General features: G+C 41.7%; 1 protein-coding gene across 2 annotated transcripts in view; it reads right to left on the bottom strand.

The window, feature by feature from the left end:
* Positions 1 to 2619: 2619 nt before the first annotated feature.
* The window catches only part of Rad51b (RAD51 paralog B), a 494664-nt gene continuing 473949 nt past the window's right edge, over positions 2620 to 23334 (bottom strand). For both annotated transcript variants that reach the window (XM_090344342.1, XM_090344343.1), the window contains exons 10-11: positions 13268 to 13346; positions 2620 to 3930 (exon numbers count right to left, since the gene is read on the bottom strand). In XM_090344342.1, coding sequence (XP_090200468.1) covers positions 3926 to 3930; positions 13268 to 13346 — 84 coding nt within the window. In that variant the 3' untranslated portion in view covers positions 2620 to 3925. The remainder of the gene's footprint in view (positions 3931 to 13267; positions 13347 to 23334) is intronic.

Raw genomic sequence — 23334 nt, 5'->3', positions numbered from 1 at the left:
TGATCTCCCTTCTTCAACACCACTCTGTAGAATCTAGATGTATGCCAGGTGATCCATCCAAAGAAAGGTTCATATAAGGAGTAAAATGAAAAAGAATAGTGGTATGATAAAGTTACAAGTGTTTATTGATAGCTAGTTCTCTTTCCCTCCCAAGCTTGTACTTTTCCAGTTCCTTGGTGTTTGGCATGGCTACACAGCTGTGCAGTCACATGTATGGAAGTAATGTAGGTGATTTCTTGGAGGAAGAACTTAACTGTTAGCCTTACATTTTTCTCTTGATCTCCTCTCTTCCCCTCTAAAGTGGCAGCTTTGGAAGTATAATTCTGAGTCACCACATAGAAGAGAATGGGTCTGGAGACTCAAGACTTGGAAAGACTGAGCTTTAGAAGGGGGAATTGTTTGCTAGGCAGCAAAATCAGTTATCTCCTGAGCTTTGTACCTGATGATCTACTGGTTTCCTTTCCTCTCAGATTCATTTGGAGTGCTGGAAAATTGGTGTTTCAATTGAACTGTGCCTTCAGCAGAACTTGGAAAAGTAGGCAATGCACTTTCTCTCATACTTACAGTATTGAACTTAGAAGTGGAATGGGTTCCTTTCTTCTATCTGAGGTCTTTGAATTCTGTAGTAAAATAAAAGTTCTCTTTCCATAGCTAGAGGACAAAAGTGATGGAGATAATACTGAAATGAAAGCAAGTAGTTCTAAGGCCTCATTTTTGTTTTTGGTTTTTGAAGTTGTTTTTGTTTTGTTTGGAATCATATATTTTATATTCTCCCTCGCCTTCAGCTACTTTTTACCCCAGACCTAAACCATTATCTTCCATTTCCAGAATTCTCTTTGCACAGTCCTGATTTTGCTGGAGAAACTTTTACAATCCCATCTCTGAGCAGTATCTTTTGTCCACCCACCCCACCCCATAAACAACTGAAAAGAAAACATCCACAGAGTTTAGCACCTCTGAGTTAATCCAGAAATATTCTCAAATTTTGTTCAGACTGTAGCATCTCAATCAAATAGCTGGTTATGGGGTAGACATTCATACAAACACACATACATGCACAAAGAGATATTATAAAATCCCACACTGGAAAGTTTTTCAACCTATTACCACCTGTGTCTTCTTTCCTGCACCCATTTCTTGGGGCAACTTTCCTGCCCATGTCTCCTAGCCTTTGATGGTGGTGAAAAGTGGTGACATTCTGCTGTCTTCTGAGCTCCATGCCTAGGCTCAGAGCAGAAGATCTAAGTACAGCAGTATTTCCAGTGATTCTTTCATTTGGAAAACATTCACTGGCTTCCTGTAGAACTGTGTCTCTTGTACTGTGGGAAGTAGTTTAGTGAGAAACTTCAACATGGCCTGTGAACAGCAATACCATGTGGGAAAGGGATGAAAGTGAGGAGAAGAGGGACTCTCTTCACTCAAGCCCGAATTCAATCCTTTCCAGGAAAAGATAGGTCCTCTCTTGTCTAGGTTCCTCATCAAGTTCAACTCCTCTATTAAATTCCCTAATTGGTAGGTCTTCTTGTGCTACTTTCATATCTATCTATCTAGCTAGCTAGCTATATTATTTATATAGATGGACTTTAACTTTCTTTACCCTCTAGTGTTCTCTTCCCCATCCAGCTGATTCCCCCAGATAGATCCCTCTTTTAAACTCATATCTCATCATCATTATCATTTTATGATCTTGGTAAGACTTCTTCCACTGGCTTTCCCCAGAGCAAGGGCAATGTCTCAGCCACCCCAGATGGGCCCCAAAAAACATAGGGGAGGAAAAGTAGAATCCTTCTCTCTCTGGTTGCAGGGTCCTGGCTGAGGCATCTATAATAAAAGATCAAGAAGAGAAAAGCATGCAAATTTATTTAATACAAATTGTATACAACATGGGAGCCTTCAGAAATGAAGACACAAAGAAACAGGGAAACCTGTAGATGTTTTTGTTTAGTTTTAATGAAGAATGGACAGTCATGAAGAAGTCTAATTGGAGCATAAAAGCTATGATGTAATGGTCATAAACTAGGAGGGCCTTAGCAAGCTCTGTTTGTTCATATTCTGTTGTATATCACTGTGTCTTCAGAGATAAGGGCATTCCTTTCCTCTAGGTATAAGGAGGAGGATACCTCCGGAATGATGTTTTAATGATCTATTTTGGGGGAATGACAGCTAGGTTTTATGACCTACTTCAGAACACAGGGAGAGGGTGGAATGAGACAGTAATCTCCTTGCTCCTGCTCTTTTCTCTTATTAGGGGTAGTGTGTTCTCAACTCTGTCACCAACATCTTCCTTTGGTGTTCGAAATGAGCCAATTCCTGTCGCAAGAACTCAAGGGAAATTTATGTGTAATCAGTTGCAACGCTCAAGTTGGTTTTCATAAACATTCTATGGAACACCACAAGTTGTCAAACTATCTCTACCTCACTTTGCTTTCTATTTTAATTATTTGTTTGAGTCATTTTGTCTCACATTTCTTGAGGACAGGTACACGTCCTGTTCCCTGGGAGCTTCACTGAGCACATGAGAAGTGCTCAACAATTTACCAAGTCACGAATAAACTCAGACTTCCCTCCTTCACTACCCCCTTCTGCCTTTTAGCACGGCCCTCTGTGGGGCACTGGTAGATAGCTTTTTTTTTTTTTTTTTTTTTTTTTTGCCAGTCCTGGGCTTGAGCTCAGGGCCTGAGCACTGTCCTTGGACTTTCTCAAGGCTAGAGCTCTACCACTTGAGCCTCAGCACCACTTCCAGCTTTTTTCTATGTATGTGGTACCGAGGAATCGAACCCGGGTCTTCGTGCATGCTAGGCAAGCACTTTAACCACTAGGCCAAACTCCCGGCCTGGTAGATATCTTATACTTTACTCATACCCAAAGATTTTTAAGATGCTTAAAATCTCAGAAGGGGGTGCAGGTAAAAAGTGATTCTACAGAAAGTTTGCAGTCACTAACGACTTGGGTTGGAGGGTTCCACTGCCAAAGGCTGTGGAGATTAAATGCCTGACTTCAGAAGGGGTTAAAGCTTCCAGACACTGCACTGAAAGAACTCAGCTGATGTTTTGCTCTGGGGCCTCAAAGCAGTACGAATTCATAGACTGAGTGTTCTGCTGGGAAGAACTAAATTATCCCATGGGTCACCCATTGATTTATTTGCTAATTGACTGGCCCAGCTTCGGGCTTGAAATCTATAGAAATCATTTCATCCTTTATTAAATACGGCTCTGAAGCTCAGTTTTTGTTCTGTAGGCTGATATAACAATATACCAATGGAAGTTGAATTTACACTACAATAGTTTGGACACTAATGACCTTCCAAATGCCACTAATACCATACATACTCTTCGTGGTTGAATCTGAAACTGTCAGTGAATTCTGAGGTCACGGACCTCCCCGACACAGGGGCGTACCTCCACGTTCAGGCCTGCCGAGCCTTTCCCACCATTCCTTGAGTTCATTTCTGAATCCGTTGCTCTTGGGAGACCCTCAATTCCATTACAGCCCCTCTCTTTATTTGGTGGACAATACTTTATTCGGAAATGTTCCCTCCTGTGATTACAAATCTTGTTAGTCACCCTCCTCCTCTCCCCAGGAAGATTGTGGGCTTTAATTAATTAATGTGGCTAAACGGCTTTGAGGTGCCTGGTTGAAAGGTGCTACATAAGTGCAAAGACCTCAGCCTTACACACATCTTGAGTCTTGAACAAAGGCTTCTTCGTCTTCACCTTCCCTGCTAGGTCCGAAATCACAGACTCAATGGTCTAGGAGCAAATCTGTTACCATCTCAACAGCAATCAACTAATTAATCGTCATTATGTTGGCTTCCGTTTCCTTCTTCCAAGCAGCGTGGTCCTGTTTCATTTCACAAATCACCCTTCGCGCCCCCTCCCCACCTCCACTGCCCCATCAGCTGTAGACAAAGGTCACAGTATCCCTGTTAGCCTATAAGAAAAAAGGAAAAAAGAGGAGGGAAAATTTGAAAAGAAACAGCAACAACAACAAGACATATGCACTAACAATGCACCAGCAGGCTGCACATACCTATTATATACCTAGGCACTTCATTCATAGGAGACATTTTAGAAACAGTGCCATGGGGGCCTGAGGTCTCACAGTCCTGGCTTGACCCTCACCAGCTACAGACAAAAGGCAAGTCTCTCTACACTGGGTGGGAAAAGGTCATGGTGGGACACAGGAGCCCCTCTCCCCATTTCTCTACTTTCCCTAAGTTTCCCTGAGAAAGCCAGCTGCCATCTATAGCCAGGAAGCCCTCACAAAGGCCAAGGACCACGATTTAGATGTTTTGTGCTACACCTAGCACACCAGAGCCCTTAACAAATGCCCGGTACTTCCACTATGATGGTAGCTATTGAAAGCAGCCCTGTGGGGGAGACTCAGCCTCTCTTAGGAAGGCTGCTGACCAAAACACTCCTTACAAGGTTGTGCCTCAGACCCTTTGTTCCAGTGGCTGTGGGCCAGCCTCAGGGGGTCATGTCTTCACCGGCCTTCATTTATCCTCCCTATTGAAGGGCTCCTTCAGGACATTGCTCAGTCTCTGTGGGAAATGATTTGGAGAGCAACAAAAGAACTTGGGCCCTTTGGGGAGCCTTCAGAATTCAGTAAACATCTGGACGTGGAAGGCCAGGTTCTCAAGCAGTCTAGCAGGGGACATGTCAATGAAGAGAAAGAGCTGTGTGTGCAATGCAAGCTCTCAGTTCTGTGGCGACATTTGTTGTTGAAAGACACAGACGCCCCAGTAGGTGGATAGGAAGACTTTTCAAAAGCTCCTCTATTTGTCAGCGTTTGTGAGTGCAGCTCACTGTCAGTTCTCATGGCAAGTCAGAGGAAGTGGAAGTTTCGCATGGCTAGTGAACAGCGTGTGATGGATGTTTTGATTCTGTATGTATCACGAATAAATAACCTAGGCTTGCGTAAGCTGGGTAGTAGCTGTTAGGCATTTCTGTTACCCTTGTGGTGGGTAAAGCACTTTCAAGTCAAGGTGACTTATTGGATTCACTGGGATGAACACATTTTAATTGACAAAATAAAACATGAGATACTAAGAGGCTAAGTGATTTACACTTCATCGCAGGGGCAGATTCAAGGACCTGAACTCTTGACTTGTAATGTTCCCTTTATTGTTGAGTCAATCCATTTAGAACACATTAGTCAGCACGATTCAACATTTGTCACTAATCAGCATTAGTGATGGAACTTAGTCAGCATTGACCAGTGTCCTCAAATCTGTCCCCAAACAGCAAAAGAAATTGGCCCCTGTCTAGAGACAATGGGATGCAGTTTTTGTCAGGACTCAGAGGCTGAATTCAGTTCAAGTCCCTGCTGCTCTCGGCCCTTAGAAGGCCCCTCTGTCATCTAACGTGGAAAGATCTGTCTATTCTTCTAAGAGCCCCTGTTTGAACGACCATAGCAGGTGTCAGAGTTTACTTTCCACTCAACTTAGCTAACCCCCTTGTACAACTACTTAAAGGTACCACTACTACGAAATTTATTCAAAGACATCGTCTCAAATTAGATTTTGAGTTCTAAACTGTTTCCTTTGGTTTATTTTTCCTTCCTCCCATCTTATATACCTGTTAATTGCTTGCAAAAAATAGATGGTCAACAAATACTTTCTGTACTGAACTAGCTGACATGGAGTTTAAATCATATTCCACTAAAGGACACTAAGTCCTTTTGAAAGAAATTTTCATCAATGACGTGAATTAATTTAACATTCTTTGGTGTTACTACCTGGATATTTTCATAAATGCCAAGTGTTAAATCTACCAGTGGCTTTCAGGTTCGCAAAAGGACTATGAATTCAGTCTCACTATGGGCCAGGTATTAGAATAAAGGCTCTGTTTTCTAACATCTTAGTCCAACTGACATTTTGTTCCATTTTTTTAAAACTGCAAACTGAAAAATACATGGGGGAGGGGATATATTTAGCTTACAGGCCCAGCCTCAGACCCTAGATTGTTCTATAAGCACTAGTAACTCTTATTCAAGTTTCTTTCTCACATACTGTGCAACACATACAAAAGCTCCTGCCTGAGGGAGATTTTGTTCGGGAAGAGGGGCTAAGACTTGGGGTGCTGATTCTTGATAGAGTAGCTGATGGTTTTGCTCAAAACTCTGGAACCAAAGACAGATGGAGCTGGGGCGGGGGTGTTGAGAAAGAAAGAGAGAAGAAGGAAGAGGAGGGGGAAGAGCATTTTTAACACACACAGTATTTATGCTGCATTTAAAGAATACAAACTATATTCAGTAAGCCTGGTCCTAGGGTCTGTGGGAATGAAGCGCTCCAACTAGGTTCTGAAAAGGCTATGGCATTGAACTATCCTTTTCTTCCTCTTTCTGTCATTGTAATAGAGTGCCAACATTTATAAAGCCACTCACCTTGTAAACTACATTTTCAGCCTTTCTTGTATAGGTTTGTATACGTACGTATTAGCCAATATATAGCACAACTGGTGAACAGCTTCTAGTTAATGTACTTAGCAGAGGGGCAATGCTTCCACCATTCTTCCCACTACCACGTTCCATTCCACACAAATCCTATTGCTGGATGGAGGACATGATGTTGAGCTATTCTAGGGACCATGACAAAAATATCATAGGTGTGATGGACAAACATGAGAATCTAGGGTCCAGGCGTGTGGCCTCGCGGTAGAGTGCTCACCTAGCATGCATGAAGCTCTGGGTTTGGTTCCTCGGCACCACATACATGGAAAAAACCAGAAGTGGTGCTGTGGCTCAAGTGGTAGAGTGCTAGCCTTGAGCATAAACGTGTCCAAAGGGCAGTGCCCAGGCCCTGAGTTTAAGCCCCAGGACTGGCAAAACACAACTACATGAGAATCTGTACTATCCCAGCTCTGCATTCCTTCCCAATTCTGAGGGAGCAGGCAATATACTTCTAGAATACTGTTAGTTTAGAGAGTGGTTGTATCTAGTTGCTCTCAGGGAATTTCCTGAAGGAACACTCTATGAGTGCAACATCCATTTTTGCCTACAATTTCAGGATCGCAGATTCAGGATGGGCCAGAAGTATGTCCATAAAGACCTGCAATACTAGAAAGATTAAGTGGCTGTAGGTACTGCCATGATGGAAGAGGAGAGGGCTCAACCCATTTCTGAAGTTCTAAAATCTAAGGCCCAGGCTGCAAATCCATCCTGTAACATGAATCTCAAGCACTTCACATTTTTGAAACTTCTGCTTCCTCACCTGAAGACCAAGACAAGAACTAATAACTAAGATGAAGCGGAAAACCTCTCTTTCTAGGGAGCTATGCAAACAATTAACTTTAGAAGCAATAAAATAACTTACATGGGTCAACATGCATAAAGCATACAGAGCATGTGGTTCTCTCTAGAGAATATAGTAAACACACTACAAAGACAGAGATGAAACATATTCATAAAGAATGTACAAGAAGTTGGGTGCAGTGGCTCACACCTGTAATCCTAACTACTCAGGAGGCTGAGAACTGAGGGTTGAGGTTCAATGCCAAGCCCCAGCACTGAGACTCTTATCTCCAATTAATCACTAGAAAATGGGAAGTGGAGCTGTGGCTCAAGGGTAGGTCAGTAGCCTTGAGCTGAAGAGCTCAGGGACAGCACCCAGGCCCAGAGTTCAAGCCCCACAACCCATTTAAAAAAATGTACAAGAGACTGGACATGGAAACCTGACAGGAAATATATAATTAGAAGTAGTGTAAATCGGTTATTCTCTTTGGAGAGCAATATCTGAATATATAGTAAAGATAAAAATGGATATGTTTCCTCAGGACATTCAACTTTCTTTTTTCTTCTTCTTCTGAATCATGTTTCTTTCTTTCTTTCTTTCTTTTGGTGCTGTACTGATTGTGTTCATGTGGTTTAGCTAAGGTTTTCTAAAGCAACTTCCTGCTGTACTTGTCACTGGTTTATCAAATAAAATCTGAGCTGTCGAAAATACAAAAAAAAATGTGTAATTTGTTATATGTGCTTTCTGACACATATCGGTGACAACTGGCCTGTCAAGGACAATGTGACAGCAGGCCCATACTGCTTTTCTCTCCATAACTTTTGGGAGAGATGTTTGTGCTCTTTGGACTTCCCCAGGCAAACCAGGGAGGAAATTCACCATGCTGACACCTCCATACCAAAGGGTGGAAATAGAAATCTTCCAGGTTACTCTGAGTTCATCTGACAGAAAACATACAACTGAGTTACTAATTCAAAAGTAAATGGTAGTATTTAGTAGGTGGGGGAGGGGAGGAAACAGGACTTTTTTCCAATTAAAATATCCACTTGACTGGTGTGGAAGAATTTAACCCAAATTTGTGATTAGGGAATAGAGAAGATGAATGTTTTTTTTTTTTTTCTAATATGCTTCAAAAGGTAATCAAACATGCCATTCTAGATTGTAAAAGCAAAGCCAGAAAGATGAAACACATCACTTCTCAGCTCTAAAAACAAAACAAAACAAACATAACCCAATAACAACAAAACATTGTTTCTTCTGAGTTCCTATACCAAGTGACGGAAGCTAGTTTTGAGTCAGTAGTCTCTCTGGATTTATGTCAAATAAATTAGTATAGAACGGTGTGGTGATGTTAAGACCTGGGATCTAGGACTCCTTTCCCTTTTCTCAGGCCAGTCCCCTCCTTAGAAGCTGGCTGCTTCGCCTGGGCCTCCTGTGGCTTCTGTGTGTGTGTGTGAAGATAGGGTTTGAAATCAGGGCTGTTCCTGAATTTTTTCACTCAAGGCTAGCACTGTACCACTTGAACCAATAGCTCCACATCTGGCTTTTTGGAGGTTAATTGGAGATGAGTATTACCAGCTTTCCTGCCCAGACTGGCTTTGAACCATGATCCTTGGGTCTCAGCCTCCTGAGTAGAGAATTACAGGTGAGAGCCACCAGTGCCTGGCCCTTTCTTTCCCTTTCTTTTATAGCCACATTCTTTGGAGGCCCACTCCTCATTCTAGGCTAGCCAACACTGTCCATGCTTTTATACTTGATGAGCACTAGACTTTCCACTGATCAGAAGCAAGAGGGGAAATGGATTTAGGATTCCCCTGCCTCCATCCAGTTTTACAAAGCGGCTGAACAATCCTTTTATCCCTACCTGGCCCCTCTCAGGCTGCGCTGTTGGTGAAGCCGGTGGCTACACAGCTTACTGTCCTTTCAGACCCATGTATTTCTAGGACCTACAGCCCAGATGGGAGAGGCCAGGCAGACAAAGGATGGTATTACCATGTTAATGGCAGCGTCCTGTGGCCTCCTGAAGATGCTGGGAGGCGGGTCTCTTTCTTTACCTTTCTTCCTTTCTCTCTTTCTTTCCTTTATTTATGTATTTAATTTTTTAAAAAATTTTTTTTGCAAAAGGAGAATAGTTGCACTTTCTCTTTTACTACAACAATAGGGTGGAGAGGCTCCTTCAAGTGTTTCAAAAAGCTGCCTGAGAAATCTCTAGCCAGCTCCTCATTCCTCCAGCTTGCCCTTTCTTTGTTCCCCTCCCCACCCAGGGAACAAAGTGGAGGGAAGGGTGTCAGGCCCACAGTAGCTGTCTCTTCTCAGAATCCTAATCCCTAAGAGTGGCCTGTGGAGCAGGGTAATTTTACCCTCACCTTTTATTCCCTGCCTGGGCCAGCCAGTGAACGCAGAGAGTTTTTGGTATTAAAGAAAAAAAAAATCCCTACAGGGTCAGCAGCCTATAAGATCTTGAGATAAAAGGCTTGGAGCCACCATTCCCACGTTCACTAGTACCCCACATCCCAGCCTGGCTCTATTCCAGAGACTGATGTGTCAAACCACAGTGCAGGTGGCTTCTACTTCAATCTCCCATCCCTTCCTCTGCCTCCATTCTCCACAGAAATGGGTTGCAGATAACACTCAGAGCTCAATGCATCAACTCCAGGCCTTCACTGACCATTATGTCAAAGCAATCTCTCACACCAGCCAAGTTTCTGTGTCCCCTCCCAGAGAGCAAGGGCCTGCCTCTCTCTCTCTCTCTCTCTCTCTCTCTCTCTCTCTCTCTCTCTCTCTCTCTCTCTCTCTCTCTCTCTCTCTCTGCTTTAAATCTGGAGAATTGTGACTCACATCTGTAATCCTAGCTACTCAAAAGGATGAGATCTAAGGATTGTGGATGGAAGCCAGCCTGGGCAGGAAAAGTCCATGAGACTCTTATCTCCCACAAAGCTAACCTCCTCTACCCCAAAATCTAGAACTGGAGCTCTAGCTTGAGCAAACCAAACTCAGGGACAGTACCCAGACCCTTAGTTCTAGCCCCAGGACTGGCACCAAATGACAACAACAAAAAACTCACACCCGGGAGAAATGTGCAGGTTATCTTTTAGCTCACTAATTTTATGAATAGGGAAAAAGAAGCCTTTATGTTCCAACCCTTGGAAATCTCAAGAGTACAACTGTGAATGTTGTCTATCACATCCTAGAAGAATAGGAGAAGGCTGAAGTGAGACGCCTTTAAATACAACCCAGGCTGGATCACACTTATAATGAATCACACAGCAAGTATCTTTATATGATATGGATACTTCTATTTTCATATGTGATATAATCTGATAATCTTATATTCTCAACTTCTTTTCCTTCCTTCTTCCCTTCCTTCCTAAGTGCTTGTTGTGATGCAGTCTTACTTCACAGCTCACTAATGGATTACAGCAAACTTTCCAGAGCCTTGAATCATATTTTCATTTTTAAGCTGACAAAACTAGGTCCCTAGAGATCTCATTTCATTTCTTTTTTCAAATTCATACCAAAGCTGGAAATGAGGTCCAAGGGTTCTTCCCAAGGATTCCCTATTTCTTCTTTTTTATCCCCCTGGGGAGTAGAACTCTCTCAACCCTCACCACCTCCCCCACCCCAAAAAAGACTTGAGCAAACATAGCAAGAAGGCCAGGCTTATATAAGATTGTATTTGGTTCATGGCTGATTAAAGCAGGAGGGTTCTCCAACTTCTAGAAACTGCAGAGAGGGAAAGGTGGCCAAGAGGGAGAGGGGGTGGTGGGGAAGGGTTGGACCAGGTTGCTTAGAAAGCAACCCATGAGGTTCTAAAATTTCCCAGGCAATTTCTTTTCTTTTTTCTTTTTCTTCATAGGTTGTGGGAATCTCACATCAGAAGACATCTTTCTGAATTTCCTTTCTATGAAATATTCTGCTCCAGTATGCTCCCTTTAGCAAGATACTGCCTATCTTTTCTCATGCTCATTCCTTGTTGTTTGCTGCTGTTGTTATTGTTTTAAACTTCTACCAATCCATTGTATTTCCAGTTTCTAATTTTTCTAAATGTAGTGGTCAAAATCATGATCTTAGTAATGAGTTCTAGGGAGGCAACCTAGTAAGTCTTTGTGTGTGCATGTGCGTGTGTGTGTGTGTGTGTGTGTGTGTGTGTGTGTGCATGTGTGTGTTGCCAGTCCTGGGGCTTGAACTCAGGGCCTGAGCACTGTCCTTGAGCTTTCTCAAGGCTAGCACTCTACCACTTGAGCCACAGCACCACTTCCAGCTCTTTCTATGTATGTGGTACCAAGGAATTGAACCCAGGGCTTTGTGCATGCTAGGCAAGCACTCTACCACTAGGCCAAACTCCCAGCCCTGACCCAGTGAATCTTATCTGCACAAATAACCCCAAGGTTAGCCACATTAGATCAGGCCTAGAAATGCTGTTTATCAAAGACAAACATTATATAGCTTTAAAAACAAGTCATCTAGGTGGAATTGATTCTTTTCCTCCTGAATTTATCTTGTAATCTTCCATACAAGTTCTTGAAATCTTGCTACTTATTAGATTTCTAACCTTTTAAAACATTCTCTAAAAATGAAGAGCTCAAAGCCACTCTACACACTGGGTAAACAAAAAGCTAGCTTTCTGATTGCTTATTAGTGATACACCCTTATGGAATATGTAACAAAGGGGCCTGCTATTTGCTTTACTTAATCTGGCCTTAAAATCTCTGCCTCTTTGTCAGAAAACAATATTTGCAATTGTGAAAAAAATATTTACCAAGGAACTTGGATAGCATAAGTCAAAGGCTAAGAACCAAAGGTCAGCAGTTCTTACCCCATCTCTCTGTGGACCTGGGAGTCCCTGTACCAAACAAACCCACTGTTCGCTGAGTCCATTAAGGCACAGATATTTTAGAAGGGGAAAGAGGGAGAGCTGCAGCCTGTTCCTCCCTCAGAAGCACAAACTCCCCAGCCTATCCTCAACAACCCTGCTGTGCATCTTCAATGCAATGTGTATCCCCAATGAGGTTATTGCAGGGACTGCTATGTTTCACAAACTTGTGGAAAACCTCAATCCTACAGGGCAGACATGGTTCCCACACAAAGCAGTGCTAATGCTACTGTAAGGTTCAAAGAAGATGTTCACCTATGCATTTATGGATGGGCATCCTGTCTGATAGTAGGTGACAGATGTGTATCCTGAACATTTTCTTTTTAATCTGTTGAACAACTTTAGACATTTAAATGGTGTTTGACTGTGTTAAGAGTTTATCCCTGCATACTTTTTTTTTTTTTTCTGGAAGAACTTGGCAATCAATAGCCCTTCCAAACTACCACAGTCCCCAGCACATGGGAATGATGGAGCACAGAACCTCAGTGAGTTTCAGGTTATGGCCTTGAGGTATTCCACTTTGAGCAAGAACTCAGCTCCTTCTAAATCAAGGCTCCTGTCACAAGGCCCATGTTGGCAGGCTTGCAGAAGGGCCTTTTGAGACTTGGACACAAGGAAAGGAAATGGAGTAACTACAAGAAAGCCATGGAAATGGGTCTGTGAGGCCCTGGCATAGTGTCCTGTAAGCAGCAGGCCCAGAAGATGCTACAGCTTGTGAAGAAAGAGAAGAAAAGTCTAGGACTAGTCTTCTGCATTTATTGCCCAGCTTTATACCCCCAAATCTATGAAGAAGACAGATGAAGGCAACCCTCACTTTACCGAGTTGATTCTTATTATTGGCTCATTCCATTGTGGTTTTGTTTAGTTTTGCAGTGATGGGGCTCAAACCCATTGTCCTGCCCATACTAGACAAGTACTCTACCACTAATTTACAGCCATAGCCATTCTACTCAGCTGTTACATTCTGTAGTTCTCTCTTACCCCTACTGCAAAATTCTGTCAACATTTTGCCATGACTGCCTATCTTTTGATCTTATTCATCTTGGCCTTTGAGTCAATCCTGAGATGGATTCCAGAAGGACCACACTGGCGGTCACCACTTGGGATGGGCAGCCCAGCGTATGCTCAGCTAAATCAGTGATATGATCTAAGGATCTCACCTTGAAGAACCAGGCCCTCCTCCTTGATGCTGTAGACAAATGAGGTGAATGGAGCCAGAGGGGACTTGGCGATAAGAATCTGCACAGAAAGCATATTTTTCTAGGGTTAGACAAAGGATCAGGAACGAGCTTCTATGTCTCTTCCTACTTTGACACAAAATGGTAGTGTATAACTATACACAATCCACCTTATCATTTTAAAATATTTTAGGACAAAATGTTCAAATGATTGTTGCTCTTTCAAAGTGGTCACCTTGGGACAATGCTCATGCCAAATGTTCTGCCCCTAAATGCACCCCCCCTCCCGCTCCTTCTTTTTCTTTTTGCCAGTGCTAGGACTTGAACTCAGGGCCTGAGTATTGTCTTTGGGCTTTCTCAAGGCTAGTGCTCTACCACTTGAGCCACAGCACCACTTCTGGCTTTTTCTGTGTATGTGGTACCAAGGAATTGAACCCAGGGCTTTGTGCATGTTAGGCATGCACTCTACCTCTAAGCCATGCTCCCGGCCCCCTGAATGCCATATTCTTGAACCAATTCTTCCAGAAATAGCACTCATTATTTTAGGTCACATGGTTCAAAAGCTACGTTTCTGCTCTAGCATAACTTAATCTGATTCCCTAATTTTATCTATAAATTTAGCTATTAAAAAAAGAACCTCAAAACTACCTTAAAATCACTATCATTATAAATATTAAAAATATTGTAACTTGCTAAGACAAAAAACAAGTACAAGTTGCCTCGCTGAGCTATTCTTCACAAAGTCCTTTTCTCGACTCTAACTTACTGTATAAGTGTGTTTTCCATGACTTTTGACTATGGAGTTGGTTACATGACTGGTGGCAAACAGTTTGTACCAGCTCCCAGCTTAGACTTCAAGAGGTACTTCCATTTGCTCTTTTATACTTTTGTCATTGCCTTAAGAAAATATGTCCAAGGTAGGCAGCTGCCTCAGAAAAGCAAGATACACTTAAAACAGAGTTGGCAGCCAGGCCCACCCTAAACAGTTGTCCCTCTGGAGACCTACATGTGAACTAAATACTGTTGTGTACCTCTAAACTTTGGGTGATGGTGTGATAAAGTAATATCACAGCAAGAGTTGACCCATATGCCAATCAAAACAAAAGCGACAAAGTATACAGAATGTGGCATTCTCCTTAAAACAAAAAGCTACTGGAAAGAGATAATCATTAAACTATTTAAAAAGTCAGAATTAATATCTTATATGTTCCTACAGAACTTCAAAGAACTGGTAGAGAATTCATCTAGATACCAAAGAACAGAAATAAGTAATAAGGCTGTTCATCTGACTCTAAAAAATTGCTGCTCATAGACGTAGTCTATTTCTAAATCATTCCTGTATGAAGAACATTTAGCACTTTGTTTCTATATATTACATTTGTTTTGCTTCATTTGAAGATTTCTTCAAAACCTGCTATAAAGCACTGCTTGTATTAAATTAGATGCCTTTTTCATTCATTACTTTAAACTATATGTTGAAAGCATTATGTTCTATTCTTTTAGTGATAGTTAAAATTAGGTATGAATGGGGAGAAAACTTTTTTGTCTGGTTCTGAGGCCTAAGTACTGTCCTTGGGCTCCTTTTGTTCAAGGTAAGAAAGGCTAGCACTCCAACACATGAGCCACAGACCTACTTCCAGCTTTTCTGTGGCTAACTGGAGATAAATGTCTTGCAGATGTTTCTGCCTATCCTGGCTTGGAACTGATTCTTAGATCTCAGCCTCCAGAGTAGGTGAGATGCCTATAGCACCACTTCCCACTTTTTTCTATGTATGTGGTACCGAGGAATCGAACCCAGGTCTTTGTGCGTGCTAGGCAAGCACTCTATCACTAGGCCAAACTCCCGGCCCCCATTTGTAATATTTTAATGAAAGGCTAAAATCCTTATATTGTGTGGATTTCTTAACTATGTACATAAACAAGCCAAGAGGGGGATAGCAAAGAACATATATAGACAGTTATCCAAAATCCCCCAATTTATTTAATACTTTTTGAGTATCTAACTTGTACTTTGCATGGTGTTATAGAGAGAATGAAAAGGTGTTCATTGAATTTATGCCACATAGTTAAAAATTATTTTAGTTTTATTTTGCAAATATGCATGTATATGCACATAAATATCTTGTAATACACACACACACACACACACACAAACACACATATATCTCAAGAAGCTATCAATGAATGGTTGGTTTAGTTATTTAAAACATAAATAACGCCAGGAGCATAGCCTAATGGTAGAGTGCTATCCTAGAGTGCATGAAACACTGGGTTCAATTCCTTGATACCACATATTCAGAAAAAGCATAAAGTGGTGCTGTAGCTCAAGTGGCAGAGCACTAGCCTTGAGCAAAAGTGTTCAAGGACAGTGCCCAGGCCCTGAGTTCAAACCCAGGACTGGCAAAAACAAAACAAAACAAAAAACTATTGCTTTTGGAATAAAGTTTTACTTAAAAATTTTAAAAAGAAGCTAGGTAACAGTAGCTCAAGCCTATAATGCTACTCAAGAGGCTGAGATCTAAGGATCAAAGTTCAATGCCTGTCCTGGTAGGAAAATCTATGAAATTCTTATCTCCAATTAATCACCAACAACCAAAAGTGGAACTTTGGGTAGGATAGCATCCAGGCTCTGTGTTCAAGCCTCAAGGCCAGCACCAAAACAAAGAAACAAAAAATATAATTGCTGGGAATTTTATCGTAATAGTCCTACCAGAGGATATCAATTTCCTCTCCCACAAATAAAAATGACATTATTAAAAGAAATAGCAGCTTGATACAAAACCATTTAGGCAATTGAGAAAGCAAGAAAGAAGTAATTTCAAATAACCAAAAAGTTTACACATAGTATTTTAATGTATTTAAACTCAACAAACATTACTGTCAGTTTTAAAAAGTAGTGAAAAATGGAGTCAACACAACATGGGTTTTAGTCATAAAATTTCAATCTAGCTCCTCCACTAATCACCTAGTGTACATGGAAGAGCCTACATGCCCCATCCTCCAGCCACTCCCCTTCTTGTTTTTTTTGTTTTTTTTTTTTAAAGGAAGCTCAACTTTATTTGTTTTTGCCAGTCCTGGGCCTGAGCTCAGGGCCTGAGCCCTGTCCTTGGGTTTTCTCAAGGCTAGAGCTCTACCACTTGAGCCTTAGCGCCACTTCCAGCTTTTTTTTTTTTCTATGTATGTGGTACCGAGGAATCGAACCAGGGTCTTCATGCATGCTAGGCAAGCACTTTAACCACTAGGCCAAACTCCCGGCCCCTCCCCTTCTTGTTTTTATATTTCTCTATCTCTTTTGCATCTAGATGTGACAATGTAAATACAAAAGATAGGCAGGTTCCTTCCCCACAGGCCTGTGTCCTCTCTCTCTGTCCCTGTCTCTGTCTGTCTGTCTGTCTGTCTGTCTGTCTGTCTCTCCCTCCTCCATCTTCCTTTTTCTTTTTCCTTCCTTCCTTTTTTTCTTTTGAGTCAGTGGTGGGGCTTGAATTCAGGGAGTAGGCATTAGGGCATTATCCTTGAGCTTTTTCCACTTTAGGCTAGCACTCTACCACTTTGGATTTTCCTGACTGTGCTGGCTTCGATCTGCTTCATCCTCTTGAGTAGCTGAGTTACAGGTGCAAGTTACTGGCATCTAGTTCCCCATAAGAAAACTACATGCCCTTCATTTCCCCTTTTTTCCTTCCCAAAGGCTAGAACCAGTTCCATCTATAAAGGATCCAGATAAAACTTGCTGCTGCTGCTGCTGCTGCTGCAGCAGCAAAACAGGAGCAGAAAGCTAGTGACCTCAGAGAGTATTAAAGCTTCCTACCTAGGCCACCTGTCTCCACCACTGTATTTCAGGTGCCTTTTTCACCACAGCATAATTTGAACTCTCACCAATACTATGACTCCTGAGTCTCAGTTTCCTAAGTAGAATTATGGTAAGGATTGCATTAACAAAGTAAAATGCTGGGCCAGGAGTTTATCCTAGTGGTAGAGTGCTTGCCTAGCTTGCACGAAGACTAGGGTTCAATTCCTTGGTACCATATACATAGAAAAAGCCAGAAGTGGTGATAGAGTTCTAGCCTTGAGAAAGCCCAAGGACAGTGTGCAGGCCCTAAGTTCATGCCCCAGGACTGGCAAAGGAAAAAAAAATGCTTGACACATAGTATGTAATAAATAACAGGAATATTTCCAATCATGTCAACAGGCATGCTTCTCCAAATGCCTTGTACCTCTTATTTACCAAAAAACAATGTACTTTGCTTTTACCAGAAGGAAGCCTCCAGTTGAATCTCAATATTTTTATACCTGCTCTAAAGTTATCTGACAAATGTGCTCAGCATTCTTAGAGTGAATAAATAGAAGCAAAAGGTAGACACTTAATATTTTCATGTCAAAAGCATCTCATTTGGGGCCGGGAGTTTGGCCTAGTGGTAGAGTGCTTGCCTAGCATGCACGAAGACCCGGATTCAATTCCTCAGTACCACATACATAAGAAAAAAGCCAGAAGTGGTGCTAAGGCTCTAGTGGTAGAGCTCTAGCCTTGAGAAAGTCCAAGGACAGTGCTCAGGCCCTGAGCTCAAGCCCAGGACTGGCAAAAAAAAAAAAAAAAAAAAAAAAAAAAAAAAAAAAAAAAAAAAAAAAGCATCTCATTTGAAAACTGATATGGATGAATGATGCAGCAAAAAAATAGTCTTGTTGTCCTTGAGATTTAGCAAACCACACCTAATGCAGTATACCTGAATGGAGGCTCAGAATTTGCAAGGAAAGACAAGTCAACATGTGGTTAGATGTCCAATGCAATCCATGAGCAGAGACACTGTAGTCCCGATGTGATGGGAGAACGGAGGTGAAGTGCATGTGGATTTCAATAGGAGTTTTCATGTATTTTACACATGCTAGTGATGGAAAGGTACGTTTTTGAAGGAACGTAAGAGATATGTTATTTGTCTTTGTGAATACTCATATACTTTCCTTTTCTAGATCTGAATCAATAATACTCCATGCCCTTGTGCTTTTCTGCCACTTAAACTATGAACTATCCTCTCCTAAATCAAACAACCCCCAGCAGATAATTACAGGCTGTGCTGTTTTGGATGCTTATCCATTCCATAAACTTGGGGGTGTTTTAACTTGTGTGATTTGGGCTGTTAGTCCAGCTTCTCTAATATGTAATGCTCTGCCAAAGAGCATGAGGTTAGATGCCAACACACACACACACACACACACACACACACACACACACACACACACCCCACTCTAGAACCCTAGCAAAACAATTATGATCACAACTCAACCCTGCATGTGGAGTTGGCTCAGGAACTCTCTGGGATTCACAGAAATGCATAACTAAGTGAAGAACAAGTGTAGACACATGGACAAGATAGGCTGGAGCACCACATGATCAACGTGCCCTGCTGTGAGCTCTTGATCTCCCTTCCCACAATAGCCAATTTGCTTTTATCTTGAAGGTTTTCTTTACATCAGACAAGTTCAACTTTAGCTACACTCTAATGCATATTCAGTCTCCTTTTATTCTGTCAAGGAAAGGGGTCCCTAATATTTTAAAATTTGTTTGAAGTACATTTAAGGCATACCTAATACATTCTACTGGGTCACAAATTCCACTCCCTATTATTGACTTCATCCACTTAACCATGCACTTATTCAGTGTGCAAATATTTACAGGGCTCTTTCCTTTGTGCTAGGCATTATTCTAGATACAGGCAATATAGCAGGGGACAAGACAGAGAGTTCCTGATGTCACTGACAAGAGGTACAGGTAAACATTTAAGTGTTTGGCTGTTTTCCACATTGACATTCTATGTGCCTTTCTTCTTGGGCATTCACTCAATCTATCAGCTAACATTTACTGAGTACCCACTCTGGGTCAGGCAGATTCAATTTACCCTGTGTGAATTTGCACATATAAAGACTGCCATCTGTTCCTACTTGAGTTTATTTATCAGATGCATGTTCTAAATTCTCAGTGGGATTGAGACTATAGGCATGTTCTTTGATCTTTCCCCTTTCCCTTCCATAGAAAAAGCCCAGTTAGGGCTTTGTAGTTGTGAATGCCTGAGATGATTGCTGGGCAGTTTCTTCATGGTTCTTTATTTTAGGCTGGAGGTGTCTGTGGAGGTTTCTCCCAATTTACAAGTGAAAATACAGCTTAAGTTCTCTAAATAAAACATGGAAAGGACAGTTGGACTCTGTGGCTCTTCATGGGCCCCCATCCTAGACACTCTCTTTTCCTTTCACGACCTTCCTCTCAGTCGTTCATCTCTCCAACTATCCATCCAAGCAGGTAGTTTAGGAAAGCTGAAGCTGGATTCCAATTCAAGCTCCATGGTTCAATAGTCTGTACTTACAAAGTATGATGGAAGCTCACAGGTTGGCACATAAACAATACAATTCTTAAGAGTCATACATCAAATGAGGTAGAATATATAATGGAAAATATAGGACTTTTCTGTAGAAAAGATATTGAATGATTTTAGGTAGAGAAAGGACTGCATAGGCATCAAGTGTTTGAATAAGCTGTTCGTGGCGTCCATCCTGGCAGTCTTTCCTTTCTGAATGCCCAATCTTATCTATTCTTCCTACCCCAGGTAAATGCCTCCCTCCCCAAAGCTCATGCTGTTTTCTTCAGCATAGGGTCAGCTCCAATCTAGCATGCTTCATCTGAACTTTAGTAATGATATTGTGTGTGTGTGTGTGTGTGTGTGTGTGTGTGTGTGTTGGGCTTGAACTCAGGGCCTAGGTGCTGGTTCTTAAGCTTTTTTTTTTTTTGCTAAGGCTAGCTCTCTTCTACTTGTGCCACAGTTCCTTGTCTGGTTTTCTGGTGGCTAATTGGAGATCAGAGATCAGAGTTGCTAGCTTTGATCCTCAATCCACAGATCTCAGCCTCCTAGGATTACAGGCATGAGCCACTGGTGTGTTACAGTTCATGCTGCCTGAAGAGTGATTATCACCAGTGTAAAGACACTGTCACACTGCTGCCACTGCTATTAAGCCTCCAGCCTCCTGTATGGTACTAAGTATATAATCGAAGCTCATGTATGAACTGCCAGAGTGAATGAGTAAAGGCACAGACTGGTGACCTGCAGCTGCTCTGCTGACTCACACTCGCTCTAAGCTCTTATCTGACACCTTCTCTATAAAGCTAGGGGATGTAGAAGATGCCACAGAAAAAAAGCAGACTGTGCCATCTATTCTTGCCAAGACTCTCAGCTTGGGCAGGGCCCGAAGTCAAGCCTTTGGATCCAGCTTGCTATAGCATCACATGTTTTTCCTGGTCTAGTCCCATTTCTGAGAGACTCAGAAATGGAAAAGGAGCCACAGAACAGAAAGTGCTGGGCACAGGGAGCCCAGGCTTTTTTTTTTTTTTCCAGGATGGCGACGCCTTCTAGGGATAGTACTTATGTCCTCCTTTGAAAGCGTAAGTGTGCCATCATCTGGAGTAACTCAGCCCAGCTCTTCTCCGTGGGTGACCAGGATGTCCAATGAAGCAGGTAGCATGGATGTCAAGAACCTTAGGGACACGCTATCTTGGAGGCTGGTTTTGGAATTCCCGCACTAGAGCCCAACCTCAGGAAATAGTGAGTTTAGCCTTTGTGGTGTAGGAAAGTGGATATGAATAGGCAGCCATGCACTGAGAGCAAGCTGGCACTGAATCTCACACTTTCTCTTCCCCAATTCCTATGCCAGGAAGCCTTTGACACTGGTGATGAATACTTCCTCTCTTCCGTTTCCTTTCCCTTTCCACCCACTACCCCAAAGCACACATTGCTTGGAGGTGAAGGGCAGAGTGAAATGGTCTGGTAAGGGAAAAGCGTAAGCAGAAGAATTACTTCTTGCAGGGATAGGTGGTCGGACTGGTTTTCAGTCTTGCTCTCTGTTTTACAATGACAACATCATAAGATCAGCTGAGAAGACTGGGGTGACGAGCAACTGAGGGAAACAGTTCAGAAATATGACTTAGTATCGTCCACAATTTCCTGTTGTGCTAGATCTTTTAGTCCTGTCTCAGCCTCCTCCATGATAAGCAAGACTTGTTTAATTCCATGGTGATAAATATATCTGATATTCTGATCTGCATGCAAGGGTCTCTGAGAAGTTTGGGAGAAACCACTAACTCTGAAATGCCCTTCATCTGGGACGCTATTATCTCACTTCAACTGGAGTTCTGGGCTCATGAAAACCATTGCTAAATTAAACAAACCTTTCCTCTAGTTATGCCAAGTGTCTGCGACAAAAAGCCTTCATGCCAGGGTTTCTTTTCCTTGTCCAAGATTTAGAAAAAGGTTGTTGTCTCAGCTGCTTGGGAGCCCAGGAAGAGAGCCAATGAGGCAAACAAGCCAGTTAGTCTTACATCAGATAATTCAACAGGCTTTTGATAACCTTCAGTCTGTCCCTTCCCCAGGTTGAGGTGAACTTGCCAAGCTAAGGGACAGAAGGGGAGGAAATATTCCAGACAGGAAGAGCTGAGTCTAGAAGGAGGCCATAAGATCAGGGGAACTTGAAGCATACTTAGTGATCCCCACAGGAATTCCCTCTCATTGTGCTGGGAGAGCTGGAGGAAAGTGTGGCAGGGGTCCAGCTTCTAGAGAGTATTTGTATCTTAACACTGATTAGAATCTGCTTCATCACTTGGAAAATTATCCTTCTATGCAATACTAAGGCCTAAGACCAATAACTTCCCAGGCTTGAGGGAGAGAGCAAGGAAGAGTTTAATGGCATCTAAGCTTCTCAATACAGAGGAGTACAATTGGTAGAAGTCGTAGAGTACTAGAAAATGGTGGGGTAGAAACATGAAATGTATTTGCACGGACATGACTTTTACTCAATTTGATCAACTTCCCTTTGTCGACCGACATTACGAAGACTGAAAATCAGCTGGGCTATATCCCTCCTGAAATGGAATTCTAAACCCTGGAAAGAATCTCCTAGAAAGTTTGCAGCTGAGACCATAAGCTCTTATTCCTGCACAGAATATCATTGTAACACTTCCCTGGTGACTGTTTTCATATTACATATTAGGTTTTGAACATGCATAAAGTGACTGCCTAGAAAGAAGCTTGCTCATGAAGAAAATATTAATGTCTTCAAGTCAGTGGGATAATGGTCTAATAAATTATAAGATAGTGACAGTTTGAGGTTAGATCAATATCTTCACATTGTTTTTGCCCAATATTATATTATGAGAAGTTTCAAACATACGAGTTGGAAGAATATTATGAATATCCATACATTTTGCATTTTATTTTATTTGTTTCCATCACACATATATTCATCTGTTAACTCATCTTATTTTTATTCACTTATAAGTGAATTGCAAACATTAGTTCATTTCCCCTAAATACATGAGTATGATATAACTTTGCATTTTGGAGACTTCTTTATAAATTTTTTTTTAAAAAATCACATTTTCTTCAAATAACTTTACATGTAGTTTGAAAATATTATTTACTCTTCAAATTATATTAGAATCAAAGAATGTAGTTGAAAATGTATATATAGTAGCATGCAAATTTGCACTGTAAAAATACAGGTCATTAATCTTTAAATATGAACATGATTTACTGAGAAAATTTTCATGTAATAAATTATTTTAGTAAGGCATTTAAGGTATGAACTTCCTCTAAAATTACTTTAACTACATCCTATGTTATACCTGTTTTTATCTTCTCAAAGTATTTTCTAATTTCCTTTGTGATTTATTCTTTGATCTGTTGCTTATTTGAGAGTGTTTCTGTGTATTCTAAAATTTGTGCACATTTTAGAATTCCCCCAAATTTCCATCCATTATTGGCTATTAATTTCATTCCACTATAACTGGAGAACTTTGTATGAGCTCATTTTATAGCCTAAGGCACATTTGAGAAGAATGTAAGGCCAGGAGTTTGGCCTAGTGGTAGAGTGCTTGCTTAGCAGGCACAAAGACCCGGGTTCCATTCCTTGGTACCACATACATAGAAAAAGCCAGAAGTGGTGCTGTGGTTCAAGTGGTAGAGTGCTAGCCTTGAGGAAAACCCAAGGACAGTGCTGAGGCCGACCCTGAGTTCAAG

This window comes from Megascapheus bottae, chromosome 14 (assembly GCF_031878675.1).
Source record: "Megascapheus bottae isolate mThoBot1 chromosome 14, mThoBot2.hap1, whole genome shotgun sequence".
NCBI lineage: Eukaryota > Metazoa > Chordata > Mammalia > Rodentia > Geomyidae > Megascapheus > Megascapheus bottae.
This window is presented reverse-complemented; position numbering and strand designations above follow the sequence as displayed.